This window comes from Plectropomus leopardus, chromosome 6 (genome assembly GCF_026936395.1).
Source record: "Plectropomus leopardus strain MGB_pleo_1.0 chromosome 6, ASM2693639v1, whole genome shotgun sequence".
In the NCBI taxonomy this organism is placed as follows: Eukaryota; Metazoa; Chordata; class Actinopteri; order Perciformes; family Serranidae; genus Plectropomus; species Plectropomus leopardus.
Window position 1 is genome coordinate 25,359,920 of NC_142181.1, and position 14,706 is coordinate 25,374,625.

The window sequence follows — 14,706 nt, forward strand, 5'->3', positions numbered from 1 at the left end:
CTTTACCATGATCAAAGCAGTTCACCATTTTGATAAAATACTCATATTTTCACAATCTGTTCACTGAACTTTCAAATAAGGGACACATTTAGGGAAAGAATGTAGACCACTTTAACAACTGCCGACTCAACAGGTAAATACTCAGCATGCTTCGGGATCTAATGTATTTTACATAATGATCTACCTTAACTGCTGGAGGTTTTTTTTGTCATATTCAGGTATAGTAAATTACTGGATTAGATTAAAACATACATTGGTTCAGACATTTATGTTCCCCTCAGGATCAATTATAATAACTTAGGTGGTCATACTGCTTTCTAATTTAACCTGTTCAGTACTTTTGTCTTTGATTAACTAGCTGCAAAACCAGTTACCTCATCTCTACATCATTTTAAGTGCCAACAATCTAAACTTAGATGGCGAACATTATAAGCGACTTGCGATATAAACTCGTTTCATGTATTTGCTTTTAAATGGTACAATTGTTATCTCTGTAACGCAAACAGAAAATGAGTTGTTAAGTCTCAAACACAAGGAGTGGAATGTTACAAATGACCCCATAGTCCCAAAACTTAAGATATTGAAAGCTTTCTATTCAACACTAAAATAGATTTTAACAATTGCTGTGTGTGTGTGTGTGTGTGAGCCAAGTAGATTAAAATATTGCTCGGTGTAGGTTGCAGGTTACATTTGTTCACATTGTTACAACTTGCCCAGACTGTTGTAGCCACGGACCAACTTAACTTACAGCTAAGAGCCAAAAACATTAGCACTAACAACTTGCATGAGAGACATCTCACTTATATAGACACATAATAAATTGGATTCAAGTTTGAGAAATTTAAGTACACAGCAATGCTATTACAACAACAAATGAAGTAAAAAAAAAATAATAAATTCTTACCTCCACATTAATTTTGTCTTACAAGCTTTGTTGTATCTGCCACAGGGTGCCAATTCATCACATGAGGAATAAGAACTAACCCGAGCATGTGCAGATTGAATTGTAACTTGATTCGCAACTTGTTTCTGATTAGAAAAATTGAAATTGTTACAATTATCCTATATCAGACTGTCTCATGCACTGTTTCGTACATATATCACGTAACCAAGAGCTAGTAATTCATGCATAACTTTGTTTTTTGAAAGGTTGCATTCACATAACCCCTGCATGGGTTATGATGGGAGTAAATGAGAAAGCGAACCCTAGTGTTCCAGCAAAGAGGCAGGTTTGGGGTGTTGGATAGGTCACAAAACACAGGAATGTCCTCCGGGACTTTCCATAGGAGACCGGTGTCTGGGACTCTGTGATCTTTGAGTCATTTTATGGTACATTTTCACCATGTTTCTTGTCCTGAACCTAACCACACTAACTTTATTTGCCTAAACTTACAACCTCTCATTAATTATGTAAATGCATAGGAAACTGTCACAAACTGTTGTATGAGGATATGTTGCCCTTGTTATAACTATTTTTTTTTATTTGACCTTTATTTATCCAGGAATAGTCCCATTGAGATGGAAAAATGTTTTATTCAAAGGAGTCCTGGCCAAAACAGCAACTTGAAAAATTTCACTTAAAAGAACAAAAAGACAAACAGTAAAAGTTAACAGCATAAAATTTCAAACATAAGCAACAGGCAACAAACTTAAAACATGAAGCCAAATATCAGTGTTCAGATATCACTCATGTGCATTTAGTGCTCAAAAGGTCTTTGACCCTGTTTTTAAAATCCCCCAGGCTGATGATAGAGTCTGGTTTCTAGTGACTGCAGCTGACTCCAAGATGACTGAGCAAAAACTTAGTGTGTGTTCAACATACAGAAGTTGTCCATGGGGCCAAAGGCTGCAGGTTCTCACAGTTTTAGGAGTCAGTTTTATGACATCCCATTCTTAATCTATAGGCATTATTATGGAGTTGGTCCCCTCTTTGCAGCTATAACAGCTTCTACTCTTCTGGGAAGGCTTTCTACAAGATTGTTGGTGGGAATTTTTGACCATTCATCCATATTTTATACACCTGTGGCAATGGGACTCAATGAAACACCTGAATTCAATGAATAAGAGGTGTGGCCCAATACTTTTGTCCATATAGTGTAACTTGAACATTCATTCTTGAACTTGAAAACAACAATCAACAAAATAATCTCTACGCTTTTAAATGGACTTCGTGGTGAGATTATGTTTTCAACTGTTTACAAGGTGAAGACTGAGCTGTATTCAACATTAAAGCAAGGCAGATTTGTGAAACGCTGAAATCAGAGGCTCCTTCTATTGACACTGCAATCTGTGGTGGAGCACCAGGCAGTAAATACATGAGTGGTTTCATTTGCAGCAATCAGCACCAGCTTGTAGCCATTTTAGTTAAACGAAAGTGCCGCCCTGATAACTGCACGAGGCAGAATACAGTCACTGCTACTGTAAAAGCAAGTCTCCCTAATATCTGTCATCAGTGTTGAATCAAAGCAGCAGATCAGTCAGATAATTCAGTGAATGGAAAAACGAAAACTGCAGTGAGGTTTGACTGTAAACCAGTAAGCTTTCCAAAATCCAAATAAGAGGATATTGCAGTCAAGTGTGATGCCCCCACAGTAAAACTCTGACCTTGAAGTAAATAAAATAAAGCTTATCGCAGGAGATTCAGCATCCGTCTCCGGAGATGAGGGGCATGGGGAAGGAATAATAACACACTCCTGGAGCACAAAGAAATCCTTCATCTGTGAAATACTTTTATTTATGCCATTATGAAAGACAGACTGAGTCCAATAAACACAGTAACATGTTCATCATCACAGGAGATCTGTACAAAACAATAAACTCTGTAGCAGTGAAACCAGTTTTGTCCTGTTGGTCAAAAGGCCAGTGTCAAATACTCATAAAGACCAAAAATAAACCCACAAAAAATAAATAACATCTACATTTTTCAAAAGAGGCTGTCACACCATGTAAGGTAAATTACTAATGGTTATAAACCATAAGAATTGTTAATAAATGGCAAATTAGGTTAATGCCCAATAGTTAAGTCATGATTTGGTGAATACTAATCATTGACAACATTAATTAGTACTGAGTGAGAGGTTAATCTTATTTATTTTAAGACAGTAATTGTGTAACACTTAAATCTCTCTATAAATACGATATTTATTACATTGTATAAAATATTCAGTTGTTCTCATATTTCTACATATTGGGATTATTCACCTTTAGTAACTAAGAACGAAATGAAAGTGAAATTTAATTTGTCAGTTTCCATAATCCCACTAAACGAGTGAACTTCTGAGGTAACAGTAAAAGGTAACTTTACAATCTTTGTTAACAATGCCCTGCCTCATTTACAGTAGTTTTACCATTGAAAACTCACTTATTTCCAATCCTGATTCCACAAAAAGTTGGGAAGCTGTGTAAAACGTACATAAAAATAAGAGAAGATGCAATGATTTGCAAATCCATTTTGACACAGTGGGAGAAATAAGTGTACAAAATGTCAGTTTTGGGTTGTTTTTTTTTCATAAAAAAGAAGATGAAGAATAAGTAGTCTCAGATTAAGAAATCATAACATTTCAATCCATAAAAAATATGTGAAATAAAATAAAATATATTTAACATTTGGAGAAGCTTTTGTGTGCAATGCCAGCTTCAAGACGCTTCCGTTTTGAAAACAACTCATGTTTCACAGTGTTCAGCTGCAATTTTGACCAATTCCTCCACATAGACAGTCTTTCAACTTTGAAGATTTAAAAGGGGCCTGGTTGTGAATCTCAAGACACAAATTTCACTTTCCAAATTTCAGCAATAGTGTCCTCAGTTCCAAAACTCTTCTTGTGTTGTTAAATGCATCAAATTAAGAATGAGTATTTACAAAAATAATAAAGTTTGTCAGTTTGAATGCTAAATATCTTGTCTTTGTACTGCATTCAACTGAATATAGTTTGAAAAGGGTTTGCAAATCATTGTATTCTGTTTATACTCACATTTCACACCGCGTGCCAAGAGTTTTGCATTCAGGGTTGTATTATAAATGTACGTACTGATTTGCATTTTCGCATACACGGTTGAATTTACGTCCATGATTATTATTCACCCCTTATTTACAAATAACTACTCTATAATCAAAGAGTACCACAGACATGACAGTTGGTAGCCATTACTTAACAATATCAAATAATTAACATGCACAGAACAATCACCGTTTAACCATTAGATCATCATTTGCCATTTACTAACACACTAAAATGCTGCCCAGCATAAATATTTGACTCCTTCGTCACGGCAGAAAGATATCACTATGTGTTATACAGACTTTGATTATTGTCTATGCATTGATGGGAATGATCATTTTGTTGTTTTGATAACAATGTTTCAGTATCAACAATGTAAATGAAAAACAAAATGTATTATTGTAAGTATTGTTTTTTTACAATATTCTACAATTACCAAATAACGCCAATCGTTGCACTGCAATTACAGGGGCGGCACTACAGGGAGTCATACATACCCAGGAATAACCAAATGGCTAATTACTGCACCACCTGTGGTGTAGAGGCGGTGAAGAAAAAGACAAGACAGCTCCCTTCTGGCTGGCACGTCCCACTCCACCATGCAGGTTTTAACTTAAAACCACCCTTAGAACTCCTAAGCCCTTTTTCTTTCATAGCAGGTATAAAAACCTCGGCTAAGTAATCCTCTGACACACTGCTTCAATCCAAACCTATGAAATACACGCTCAGTCCTGAAAAACTGGCAGTAGTGAGCTGCAGTGAGAACATGCAGGTATGTTAACACTTGCCTCCCTATCCTCTGCCCCCTTTGCAGAGACATGTCATAGCTGTCTTCATGTTCACAGTAAATACAACTCTACAACAAACACAGAGACACTCACTCACACACACACATTTACAGCATCTGGAACATGTCAAAGAAAAAATATCAACAAGATAAAATGCACTTTAGTCATGAAGTAAAAGTAAAACTATACTTTGGTCAAACAAATCAAATAGTTTTGTATCTCTACACAACATCGAATACAATTTAAGGCAAAAAATCAACAATTCAATTCAACGAGTCAAACAACAAAAGGCTCAAAAACATACATTGAAAATATTTCTATTTACAATATTTCCTCATAGAAAAATATGTTTAACTTGCACAGAGTTTTAAACATGGCCACAGTAAGACTCATTTTAACCTCGAAAGTGCACAAGACTGTCAGGTCAGATTCCATCACAAACCTGCTGGTTCCAGTGCAGCTGCAATCAATGGATGTGAGGGCATCCAGGTGGAATTTCAACTGGGGCGTTTTGTACAATAACCTGCAAGCTACTGCAACTACCAAGCAACTAAACTAATGTTGCTGATGATGATAACTACACTCTTTTTTAAATATGCAGACAAACAACTTCTGATCAATTTTTACATCTGTGTCTACCAAACTGTAAACATTTTTTGGTCAAACCATCACAAACTATTTCTTCTTCCAGTAGTTACAGTAACCAACAGGCAGCAACAGTGCACAATCTGCAGAAAAAAGAAAATCTACAAATACAATAAAATACAAATACAACTCTGTTTTATGAAGCGAGTACCGCAGCTGAATCGGGAACCACTGCGGTGTACTTCAATAGTGCAAATGCGACCTCAGGGGCAGAGCCGTGCTTCAGCGACCCAGTCTGAGGTCGAAGGCCTGGTCTGCCAGACTGTTTTAGGAGATGGAAGGGCATATAAGAAGCCAGCTACAATGTGAGGGAGAAATCTAACAGTGGGAGTGAAATGGAGGCAGCGGCAGGCATCTGACAAGGTCAGCGCCAGATCATAGAGCTTGTGTACAGTTTTAACCTAAATGTCACACTGTGTCTGTGTCCAGAGGCCCACGTGGATATGATGAGTGTGGAGTATTTACATCACTGGAGGTTTAGTGCAGAAGTCAGCCAACGTGAAAACCTGTCACCTCTAAAGTGTGTGTGTGTATGTGTGTGTGAATATCGACTATGTGAAGTACATTCTTTTGATTTTACTATTAAGCACAATTTAAGTTCGACACAGACATTCGCGAAAATCATTGCCGTCCCCTGGCAATTGTTTAAAATTTCCAGGCACAAAGACTAAATCCAGCAAGCAGGTCACAAAAAAAGGGTCGAACAGGTGGAGAAGTGTAGAGGGCCAAGCAGGAGGTAAAGCCTAGCTGCAAGGGACACCAGCAGGAGATCCAATGTACATGTAGAGTTGGTATAGTCGAAACTGTCAAATGAGAGATGAAAAGTTGTGTCTCATATTCAAGGACAACTTAAAACATTGATTAGTGTGTTCTGTATCAGCATAACTGTCTAATTTCTGTGATTGCACAGACAATATTTCCAAATCTAGAAAAGAGAGGATTTGACTTTGATTTGATTTGAGGACATTGTAGTTGTGGCTCATCAGTACTTCTACAGTCATAATCATGGGTAAATTTACATTCAGCTCCCCCTAGAGAGCTGCTGCTAATAATAGCATCACTTAATCAGGTTGCCACAGGAATATTAAGTATCTGGAAAAAATAAAATAAAAACACACTGTTTGTTGTTCCCTTGCTTCTTTCATTAGTCCTCCTGTTTTTTCCTGGTTTTTTTTTCCTGTGTAAAGACTATATTGTATCAGGTAAATCAAAGACCATGATCTAATCAAGGTGGATGTTTATTGACTTTGCCGGAACTCGACAGTAGTGAGCCCAATCAATAGATGTTTACGTCAAAGCTTTGTGAGCCTCGAGCTCTTAAAGGCTCTTCAACGCAGTGAAATGAAAGCTGCATCATCAACAATGCTGCAGTGATGAACAATGAAACACAATTTGAAAGGTGTTGCAGCAATCCAAGGAGATAGATTCTTACAATCTTTACCCCTTTAATGCTCTTATTTAATGTCTTATCATAGGGAAAGCCTGTGCACAATTAATAATAACAATGAATCAGGACACTAATTGATTGACTTTTAACAAAAAATATGGGAATGATACATTTCATTGCTCTGCTCTGGTATTTTCTAAAATAAAGGGACACAGAGTTCAATTTACCCGCCATGAGATGCACTCCTCTGTCTGTGAGAAAGTGTGATAATGTATTTTGTTGCTCTGAGGGAAACTTTTAAAAGTCAGGAAAAAAGTCTGTTGTCTTTGGACTGAAAGTCTTTCTTACAGGCGCAAATAGATTGCTGCTCATTTCTCTGTAGCCTAAATTATACACACCATCTTGCAAAACACTGAACCGTTTCTTTCCATAACTAAATATTTTGTCTTATTGCTCCATTTTGGAATTTGAAACAGCTCATTACAGCCTCACACTTGTCTCTCTGTCTGTCCCAGATCTGCATCATTTGTGAAGGACAACTTGTTGAATCTGATAATAATGAGACTGAAGTCCAGATGCATAACAAATAAGTAAAAAGTCTGCTTGTAAACAAGCAAACAGTTCAGCCAGGTTATCTGAATCACTGAACTGAAAGCAAGCACACATGAAATATCAGTGACAATTCCTCATTGCACAAAAAACTGTCTGCATACAAATAAAGCAAATCTGCAAGGTCAGAGTTGAATCTTGAATTAAGTCTGTGAGAAACTAGGTCGGAAAACTGTGATGTTTACAACAAATATTCTCAGCCTGAAGTCTGTGTATGAGGGAGTCAGCTGATGGACTATACGATTCTCTTCTCCAGTGTCATTTCTGATTGCCACTGATGCTTGCTCTGTTCTGTACCTTGGAGGTGTTTGCTGCTGCTCTCCCTGCCCTAGACCTTCCATGTATGCACATGGAAGGGCAGGGAAGTTTACTCTCTGTGACTTACGCTGGGGCCACACTGGATGCGAAACAATGGCAAAGTGCATTGTTATTCTGCAGAGCACCAGCTACTTGCTTTCAAGGCAGTCACACCATTCACACTAGATGCATCACGACCCCAAGCTTGGCAGCAGGTTCACAATCTGCAACAATACTTTCAGCGTCTGGTCTATTTTTTCCCATGAGATGCAGTGACATTGTGGGAGTGAAGCTGGACTCTTTGACGGAGGTGTCTGAGAGAAGGATGCTGTCCAAGCTGCATGTCATCTTGGACAATGTGTCCCACCCACTCCACGACATGCTGGTCAGTTACAGGAGTACATTCAGTACAAGGCTGATAACACCAAAATGCACTACAGAGCACCACAGGAAATCATTCCTTTCTTTGGCCATCAGACTGTACAACTCCTCACTCTGAATGTCAGACACTCTGAGTCAATTAGTTTACTCTGGACTCTTAATAATGTGCAGTAACTACTTTGATGTGCAATAATCCAGTGCAATAACTACATCCATGTGAAATATTCTATATTCAAATGTTGTAGAATTTTTTGTAGAAACAAGAACAAAATGTACATTTATATTTTTATTTTAGTGTTTAGATATATTTATTTTATATTAGTACTTATGTTAAGACTTTTGAATGGGAGCATCTGTAACTAAAGGCAATTTCCCCTCGGGGATCAATAAAGTATTTCTGATTCTGATCTGAAACTATTCTGGCAAGAAAACACACTACAAACTCTATTACAAATGGTGTAAAGGGTATATCAGATATGATATACATAATCTGATCATGATAAATGATAAACACCCCAGGCTTCCACAATGCGTCTCAGTTGTGTTTAAACTGAGAGAGAAAGAAGAGCAGATACAGACAGAGAATAAACACACACACATACACACACACACACACACACACACACACACACACACACACACACACACACACACACACACACACACAAACACAGACACATATCCAGAGACACCCAAGCAAGCAGGGAAATAGAGACAGGGACAGAGTTCCCTGTGTGATAAGAAAGAAGTAGAGAGGCAGAATCGCTGCTGACCAGCGTGGGGAAATGCACTTCTAGTGTAAATGGCCAGGCGACTGCTGATGGGTCGCTCTGTGACAGTTAACATATCGGGGCGCTGCCACGTCCAGTGTGAACCCAGCATTTGGCTGTCCACGTAGGCATGTGGACGGGCAGAGAGGTCCAAGTACAGAGCCATACTGTCAAATTACATACTGCAAATAGGAATAAAGTTTTCTTTGACTAAAGTGGCACTGACTGAACTACAAAAACAAGACACACTGTTATAAAATGTGTGTAGTTACTGCATCTACCTGTACTTTTTGTTCTATGAATGCTTCAGGGACATTTTTACATATATCTTTTGGAAAATTAGTCAGTGCTTGATTTTATACACCTGTGGCAATGGCACTGAATGAAACACCTGAATTCAGTGATTAAGAGGTGTGGCCCCATACTTTTGTCCATACAGTGTATTTTAAATATGTTGTGCCCAAAAACACAATAAACACTGAATCACAAAATATATAAGACAGAAGTTGTTATAACCTGGATTATTACTAAATATCCCTTCTTTAAACAATGAGAAATTACCTTGGCCCTGGACACTAAGACCTCTTTGTTCTCCTCTTCTATCCTCCTGTAATCCTTCCATCTCTTTGTGGACGTCAGGGAGTGGTGTCTCCACGATGTATGGAGTGCCGTCCCCATGCGCCCTGTCCTCCTCCCCCTCCTCCTCCTCCTCCTCCGCTTCCTCCTCCCACGTGGTCCTTATCCGACTCCGGCTGGCTCTGGGCTCGCTCAGGCTTGGGGTTGGGCGTGCACGGTGGTTCGGGCTGTTGCACCGACATGGTCCTGCGCAGGTGGGTGCGCTTACACAGGAAGTCAGGCTTCGCTGAGAGACCAAAGGAGCCCTTCCTTAGGACCATACGAACTGAAGGGGATTTCTTGGGTCTGGCTCGGTGCCCAAACTGAAGGGTGGAGAGGTGCGCTGCATAGCCCTCGCTCAGGAACTACATATGCACCACAGAGAACAGGTTAGAAGATAAAAAAGAGAGCGTTAAGAAGATTAAAGTAAATGAGAAAAACCTTTCAAGTGAAATGGGCAGACAGACACCATGAACTGCTTCTGAAGAAAGAAGTAAAAGACACAAATGAAAGTCGAAGTACCTGGCACTGATTTTGGTATTTCTTCGAAGGTCTGCCAACAATATAAATCTGTGAGGGGCAGAGGCCAAGCATGTTGTAAACAGAGATGTCCTTCATGGAGCCATAAGCAGAGTTGATCTTAATGTGACACTAGGGAGAGAGGGAATAATCAGTCAGAGATGAAAGATTAACTGCTGGACTAATGTCTGAACAATGGTATATCTCAGTAATGTACATCTTGTATGAGGTTCTTGAGGAAGATGGTCTTTTGCCGCAGGGGATCATGAACCAGGCCTTCAGAAAAGAAGATCATCCCATGGGGAAAATTGTGCTGCGAGAGCCAGGATACCACACGCTGCTTCTGCATGTCAGGGCGGCCTGTGATGTAAATGATCAGATATCCCAGGTCCTGCCAATGCCTGCACGTGAATACATAACATGAAATACATTACAATACAATTCATTTTGATCAAAATGGAGAGGACATGCTTAAATGCTTAAAAAGCCCACTGTGCACACAAGCATACCATTCAGCTTTGAAACGTATGTCCTTCTGAGCGTTTATGTCGACCTTTGGAGAGAAGAATTTTTTATCTGCACAGAGGCGCTCTCACACACACAGAGGCTGTTACCAGTTACCTGACGACATCCACAGCTCCGGGGCGGACCTTGGGGTCGCTGCCCATGATTGAAACGCTAGCTGCAAAAGAACCATCGATGCTGAAGACCACACACTCCATGCCCCGTGGCAACACAGTCAGGTAGGCCTCTGCACTTGTTTGATCGCCCCTTGGGAGAAAAAAAGAGAGAAACTGCATTTGCTACATGGTTGTTACTCCCTTCAAGGCCCTCTGTACTCCACTCACTAGCCAGAAGCATGAACGCTGATACAGTGCAAAAATACAGGACTTAATTTAAAAACTCTTTCTGTTTTCTATGCATCTTATTTGATCATGCAGCACTCTGTAAAGGGCATGGATGCTTACTTGACCACCATTTTAATGGGATAGACCCCCAGCCCGAGCTTCTTGCTCTTGGGTATGGTATATGTGACTCTGCCACTGCTGTTGGTCACCTCTGTGTCAAAGTGCACCCAGCGGCCAGACTGTGGTTGTGTCATTAGCAGGATGTCCACCTAAGAGGAGCAGGGTGGGTCAGCAGGTTAAAGATCATACTAAGATTTCAGTGTGTATTGTTGGAATAACCAATCACGTTGCTGCTTTTCACCTTTTCTCCAGTCAGAGTGACCATGTCCAAGGGGCCATACATGAAGCGACCAACCAGAGTTTGAAGCCCGTCCTCGGTGGCAATGATGTCGTTCACCCTGTGATTGGAAGTGACGTTCTATAGAACAAGAAAGATCACAAAACACAGTTTAGTCATCAACATTCAGGTCAGGATTTTAATCTTTGATTGCTGCTAATGTAAAGCTCTAACACAAATCTGAGTGTTCACTTTGTAAGACTGTGAGATAAAGCTCTGAAAAGTATACATATTTAGTTTATTGACACATTAAGATCCCACAGTCAAGAACTAACTTCCATTGTCACACGTGAGAAGACTTTCTACTGTGTTCACATGATGTCAGGCAGACGACCGACAGAAACAGCCTCTGAATGGCACAGGAAAAACAAACAGACAGACATGTTGTGACGGCGATGACGTATTGTTTACAAAGAATGGAATAAAATACATTAAATAATGTTTTATGTATTTTTTGGGTAATAGTCCAGATCATCAGTGTTTTCTCCTTGTGTGAAGGGGCTACGTGACATCCAGTTATAAATTCTGATGCGAATTACAGCAAAAACTTTAAGAATTTCTATTTTCAGTATTTTCTGCTGGCATGACCTAATTTTACAGTCCTGCTTTTGTCTAAAATGATATCCAGTTTACTGTTTATTGTCTCCCTGATTCCATGTGAACACAGCATTGTACAGACTGTCTGTGAGCTCACAAACCAACTCAGAAAAGCCGGAGATACACGTTTGATGAACATGAACACATATTTAAATATGCTACAACTGATGTGTTAACATGAACAATAGATCTACTGATTGTGTAATGTGTAACAGATCGCTTCAGTGATAAACCAGACTCTGCAGTTCCTCTCGGCTCTAGGGAGCAAAACTGTATGGTTCTGCTTCCCTCTTGCTGCTCTAATCAGCATTGTTTCTAGCACTGTAAGTGTGATTTTATCTTCTGCCGAACTGCAGGACCGAGTCAAGAACAAATCTCCCTTCGGGGACATTAAAGCATATCTTATCTTATGTTATCAGATACAGCAGGCAGCGTATTCATTGAAAAAATACCCTCTACTCCCTAGCTACAGTAGCAGCAAAACACAGACAGACAAAGTTACTGACTTAAACATAGCGAGGGATTCAGCCGCTAAAGCAAGATGTTTCCCTGAGGAGTTCATGGAGAGGAAAAAAGAACTGAGACGAACGTGAATAACAACTGCAAACAGACGCTTATGTTGTTCCATATACAATTCAGGAGGAAAGTCATGGGTTAGTGAGCCAGACTTTAGTGTCGGTGCTATTGGACGCAATATGGCGAGCACAGCAAATGACACCATAATCCATCACATCTTTGTTGTTTAAACTTTGACTAAAAAATCCTTCCGTTAGAAGGAAAAACAATTACTTGATGCTTACTTATGTCTTTTATCTACATGTGCGCATTTGTTTACCTTGTTATTGGCCTCCACTTAGATCATAGCTCTATTCAGCAGCTGCATCTCCAGCCCCTGTTTGGTCTAAGACAGCGTTACATCATGATACATACAGAAAAGCATCCAACAAGAATGCTCTTGGTTTATGATGGGTTGGGTGTATATTTGCTGTTGTTTATTGTTTCTTGTTTTGCTTTGTTTTTTTGTTTAATTATTGCACATATATGAGTGTTATGCAAATATTATTTTCTTTCAACTACTTTTATTTTCTTTCACCCCTGCTGCTATACAAACAATAAAAAATGATCACAAATGATACATAAACAAAAGGACCAGGATAATGAATGTGCAAATGTAGATATAAAACATCAAGCATTATTTAATGTGTGTTTTTTATTCTGGTGGAAGGATTTTTCAGTCAAAGTTGAAACAACAAGGATATGAAGGATTATAGTGTTATTTGGCATTTTTGCTCCAATGATTCCAGGACTGACAGCTTAGTCTGGCTCTTCGAATGCTGTCGCTGACTCATGACCTTTCCTTTTTTTAATATTTCTTGGTCCTAACAAGTAAACCACATCAACTTAAAAGCAATGATATGTGAATGTTGGGTTTATAGCTTGTTTCAGCTGCCTCATAGTGGCAATATTTCAGTCAATAAATGGTCTAAAGGAGCATTCATAATTCAAATAGAAGTAAATGTATCAGAGGAAGAGTCCAGGCAAGTGATGAGTGTTACAGACCACCTAAAATATGGATGTAAATTATTAGACAGTGTGTCAAACATTCGGCTATGACAGTTCCTCTGTGCCTGCCCAAACCACGCTGAGGCTCCATTAAAAATCACAGCTGGTGTTTGTCCTTGCATGACCTGTTTTCACAGCCCTTACACCATACAGCACTGGCTGAAGCCTCCCCTGCTCTGATGTGTTGCATTTACAGATTTCAATGTTCTTCCAAATGTCTCTGAGATACGCACTATGGAACCTTCCAGAAAAGACTGTTACCTCTGTATATTAAGCTTCCTTGTCTTGTTCTTTTCCCCACATTCACCGCATACCTCCAAGTGAGCCAGCGGAGAAAACACTAATCCCTAAATCTCTTCTTGCTGAGATAGTTGCATTTTAATAGTATATTAGAAGCAAACTAATGTAGAATTCTCACACTCTGTTGTGGGCCACCATGACAGAAATAGAAATTCTCCTACACACTCTTCTGCCATTTCTGTAACATTCACTTTATCCTGGAGGATTTTCCTTGGCAAATATTCCCTTTTTCAACACCCTGCTTTTCTTCCAAACAGTAGGGCAACTCTGAAAGTGTTTACATAATTTCCTCCGCAAGCTTATGTTTGAAAGGAGCTGACAAAATGTTAAGTTTTAAAATATCAAATACAAAATCACAGCTTTTAAAAACAGGCTATAACAGAACTTCATGAGTAATAAGCAACAGCAATACATGCCATTTGTTGATTTCGTCTGTTACAGTGATTTTATCGAGAGCGCGAGAGTGTGTTCAAATTTTGTTTGTTACAAAAGCACTCCTGTTTGTTGATAGCACTCACCAAAACGTAATGGAGCATCTGCACATTATAAATATTGCTAAGTGCTGATGTGATCAAACATTTTGTTGTCGTGTTTTACTGTTTCACCACATCAGCTAATGATAATTGATCCAAAGGATGTGACACCTAACAAGGAAGTTCAACATTTCCAGCTGTTATCCTGCATTAACTTTGTCAACAATGAATTATTTGCCAGCACGAGGTCTTACTCACTCATCTAGTGATGGCGAGCATGCAGAGTCAGCAGGCCATAAATGCACACCTGGGCGTGCACACACAGCATAAAATACAGTACATTACAGCTGCTAGGGGTGTAATGATCTTAATTGATGAACAAATCAATGATGACATTCCAATACCATTGATGCAAAGTGAAAATACTGATCGCTATTATCATCTGGATGCGCCATTATTTTGTAATTCACCGCCAAACAGCGCTGGGCAGAAAATGGCAAGCGGCCAAAGAAAAAGTGA

At 39.2% G+C, this 14,706-nt stretch overlaps 1 protein-coding gene across 1 annotated transcript in view; it reads right to left on the reverse strand.

Annotated features, from left to right (window-relative positions):
• Positions 1 to 6,095: 6,095 nt before the first annotated feature.
• pitpnm3 (PITPNM family member 3) overlaps positions 6,096 to 14,706 on the reverse strand; it is a 116,848-nt gene continuing 108,237 nt past the window's right edge. Inside the window, exons 15-21 of the mRNA XM_088079076.1 lie at positions 11,219 to 11,335; positions 10,978 to 11,126; positions 10,631 to 10,780; positions 10,227 to 10,410; positions 10,013 to 10,141; positions 9,437 to 9,855; positions 6,096 to 6,234 (exon numbers count right to left, since the gene is read on the reverse strand). Of these exons, the coding sequence (XP_087935202.1) occupies positions 9,511 to 9,855; positions 10,013 to 10,141; positions 10,227 to 10,410; positions 10,631 to 10,780; positions 10,978 to 11,126; positions 11,219 to 11,335 (1,074 nt within the window). The 3' untranslated portion in view covers positions 6,096 to 6,234; positions 9,437 to 9,510. The remainder of the gene's footprint in view (positions 6,235 to 9,436; positions 9,856 to 10,012; positions 10,142 to 10,226; positions 10,411 to 10,630; positions 10,781 to 10,977; positions 11,127 to 11,218; positions 11,336 to 14,706) is intronic.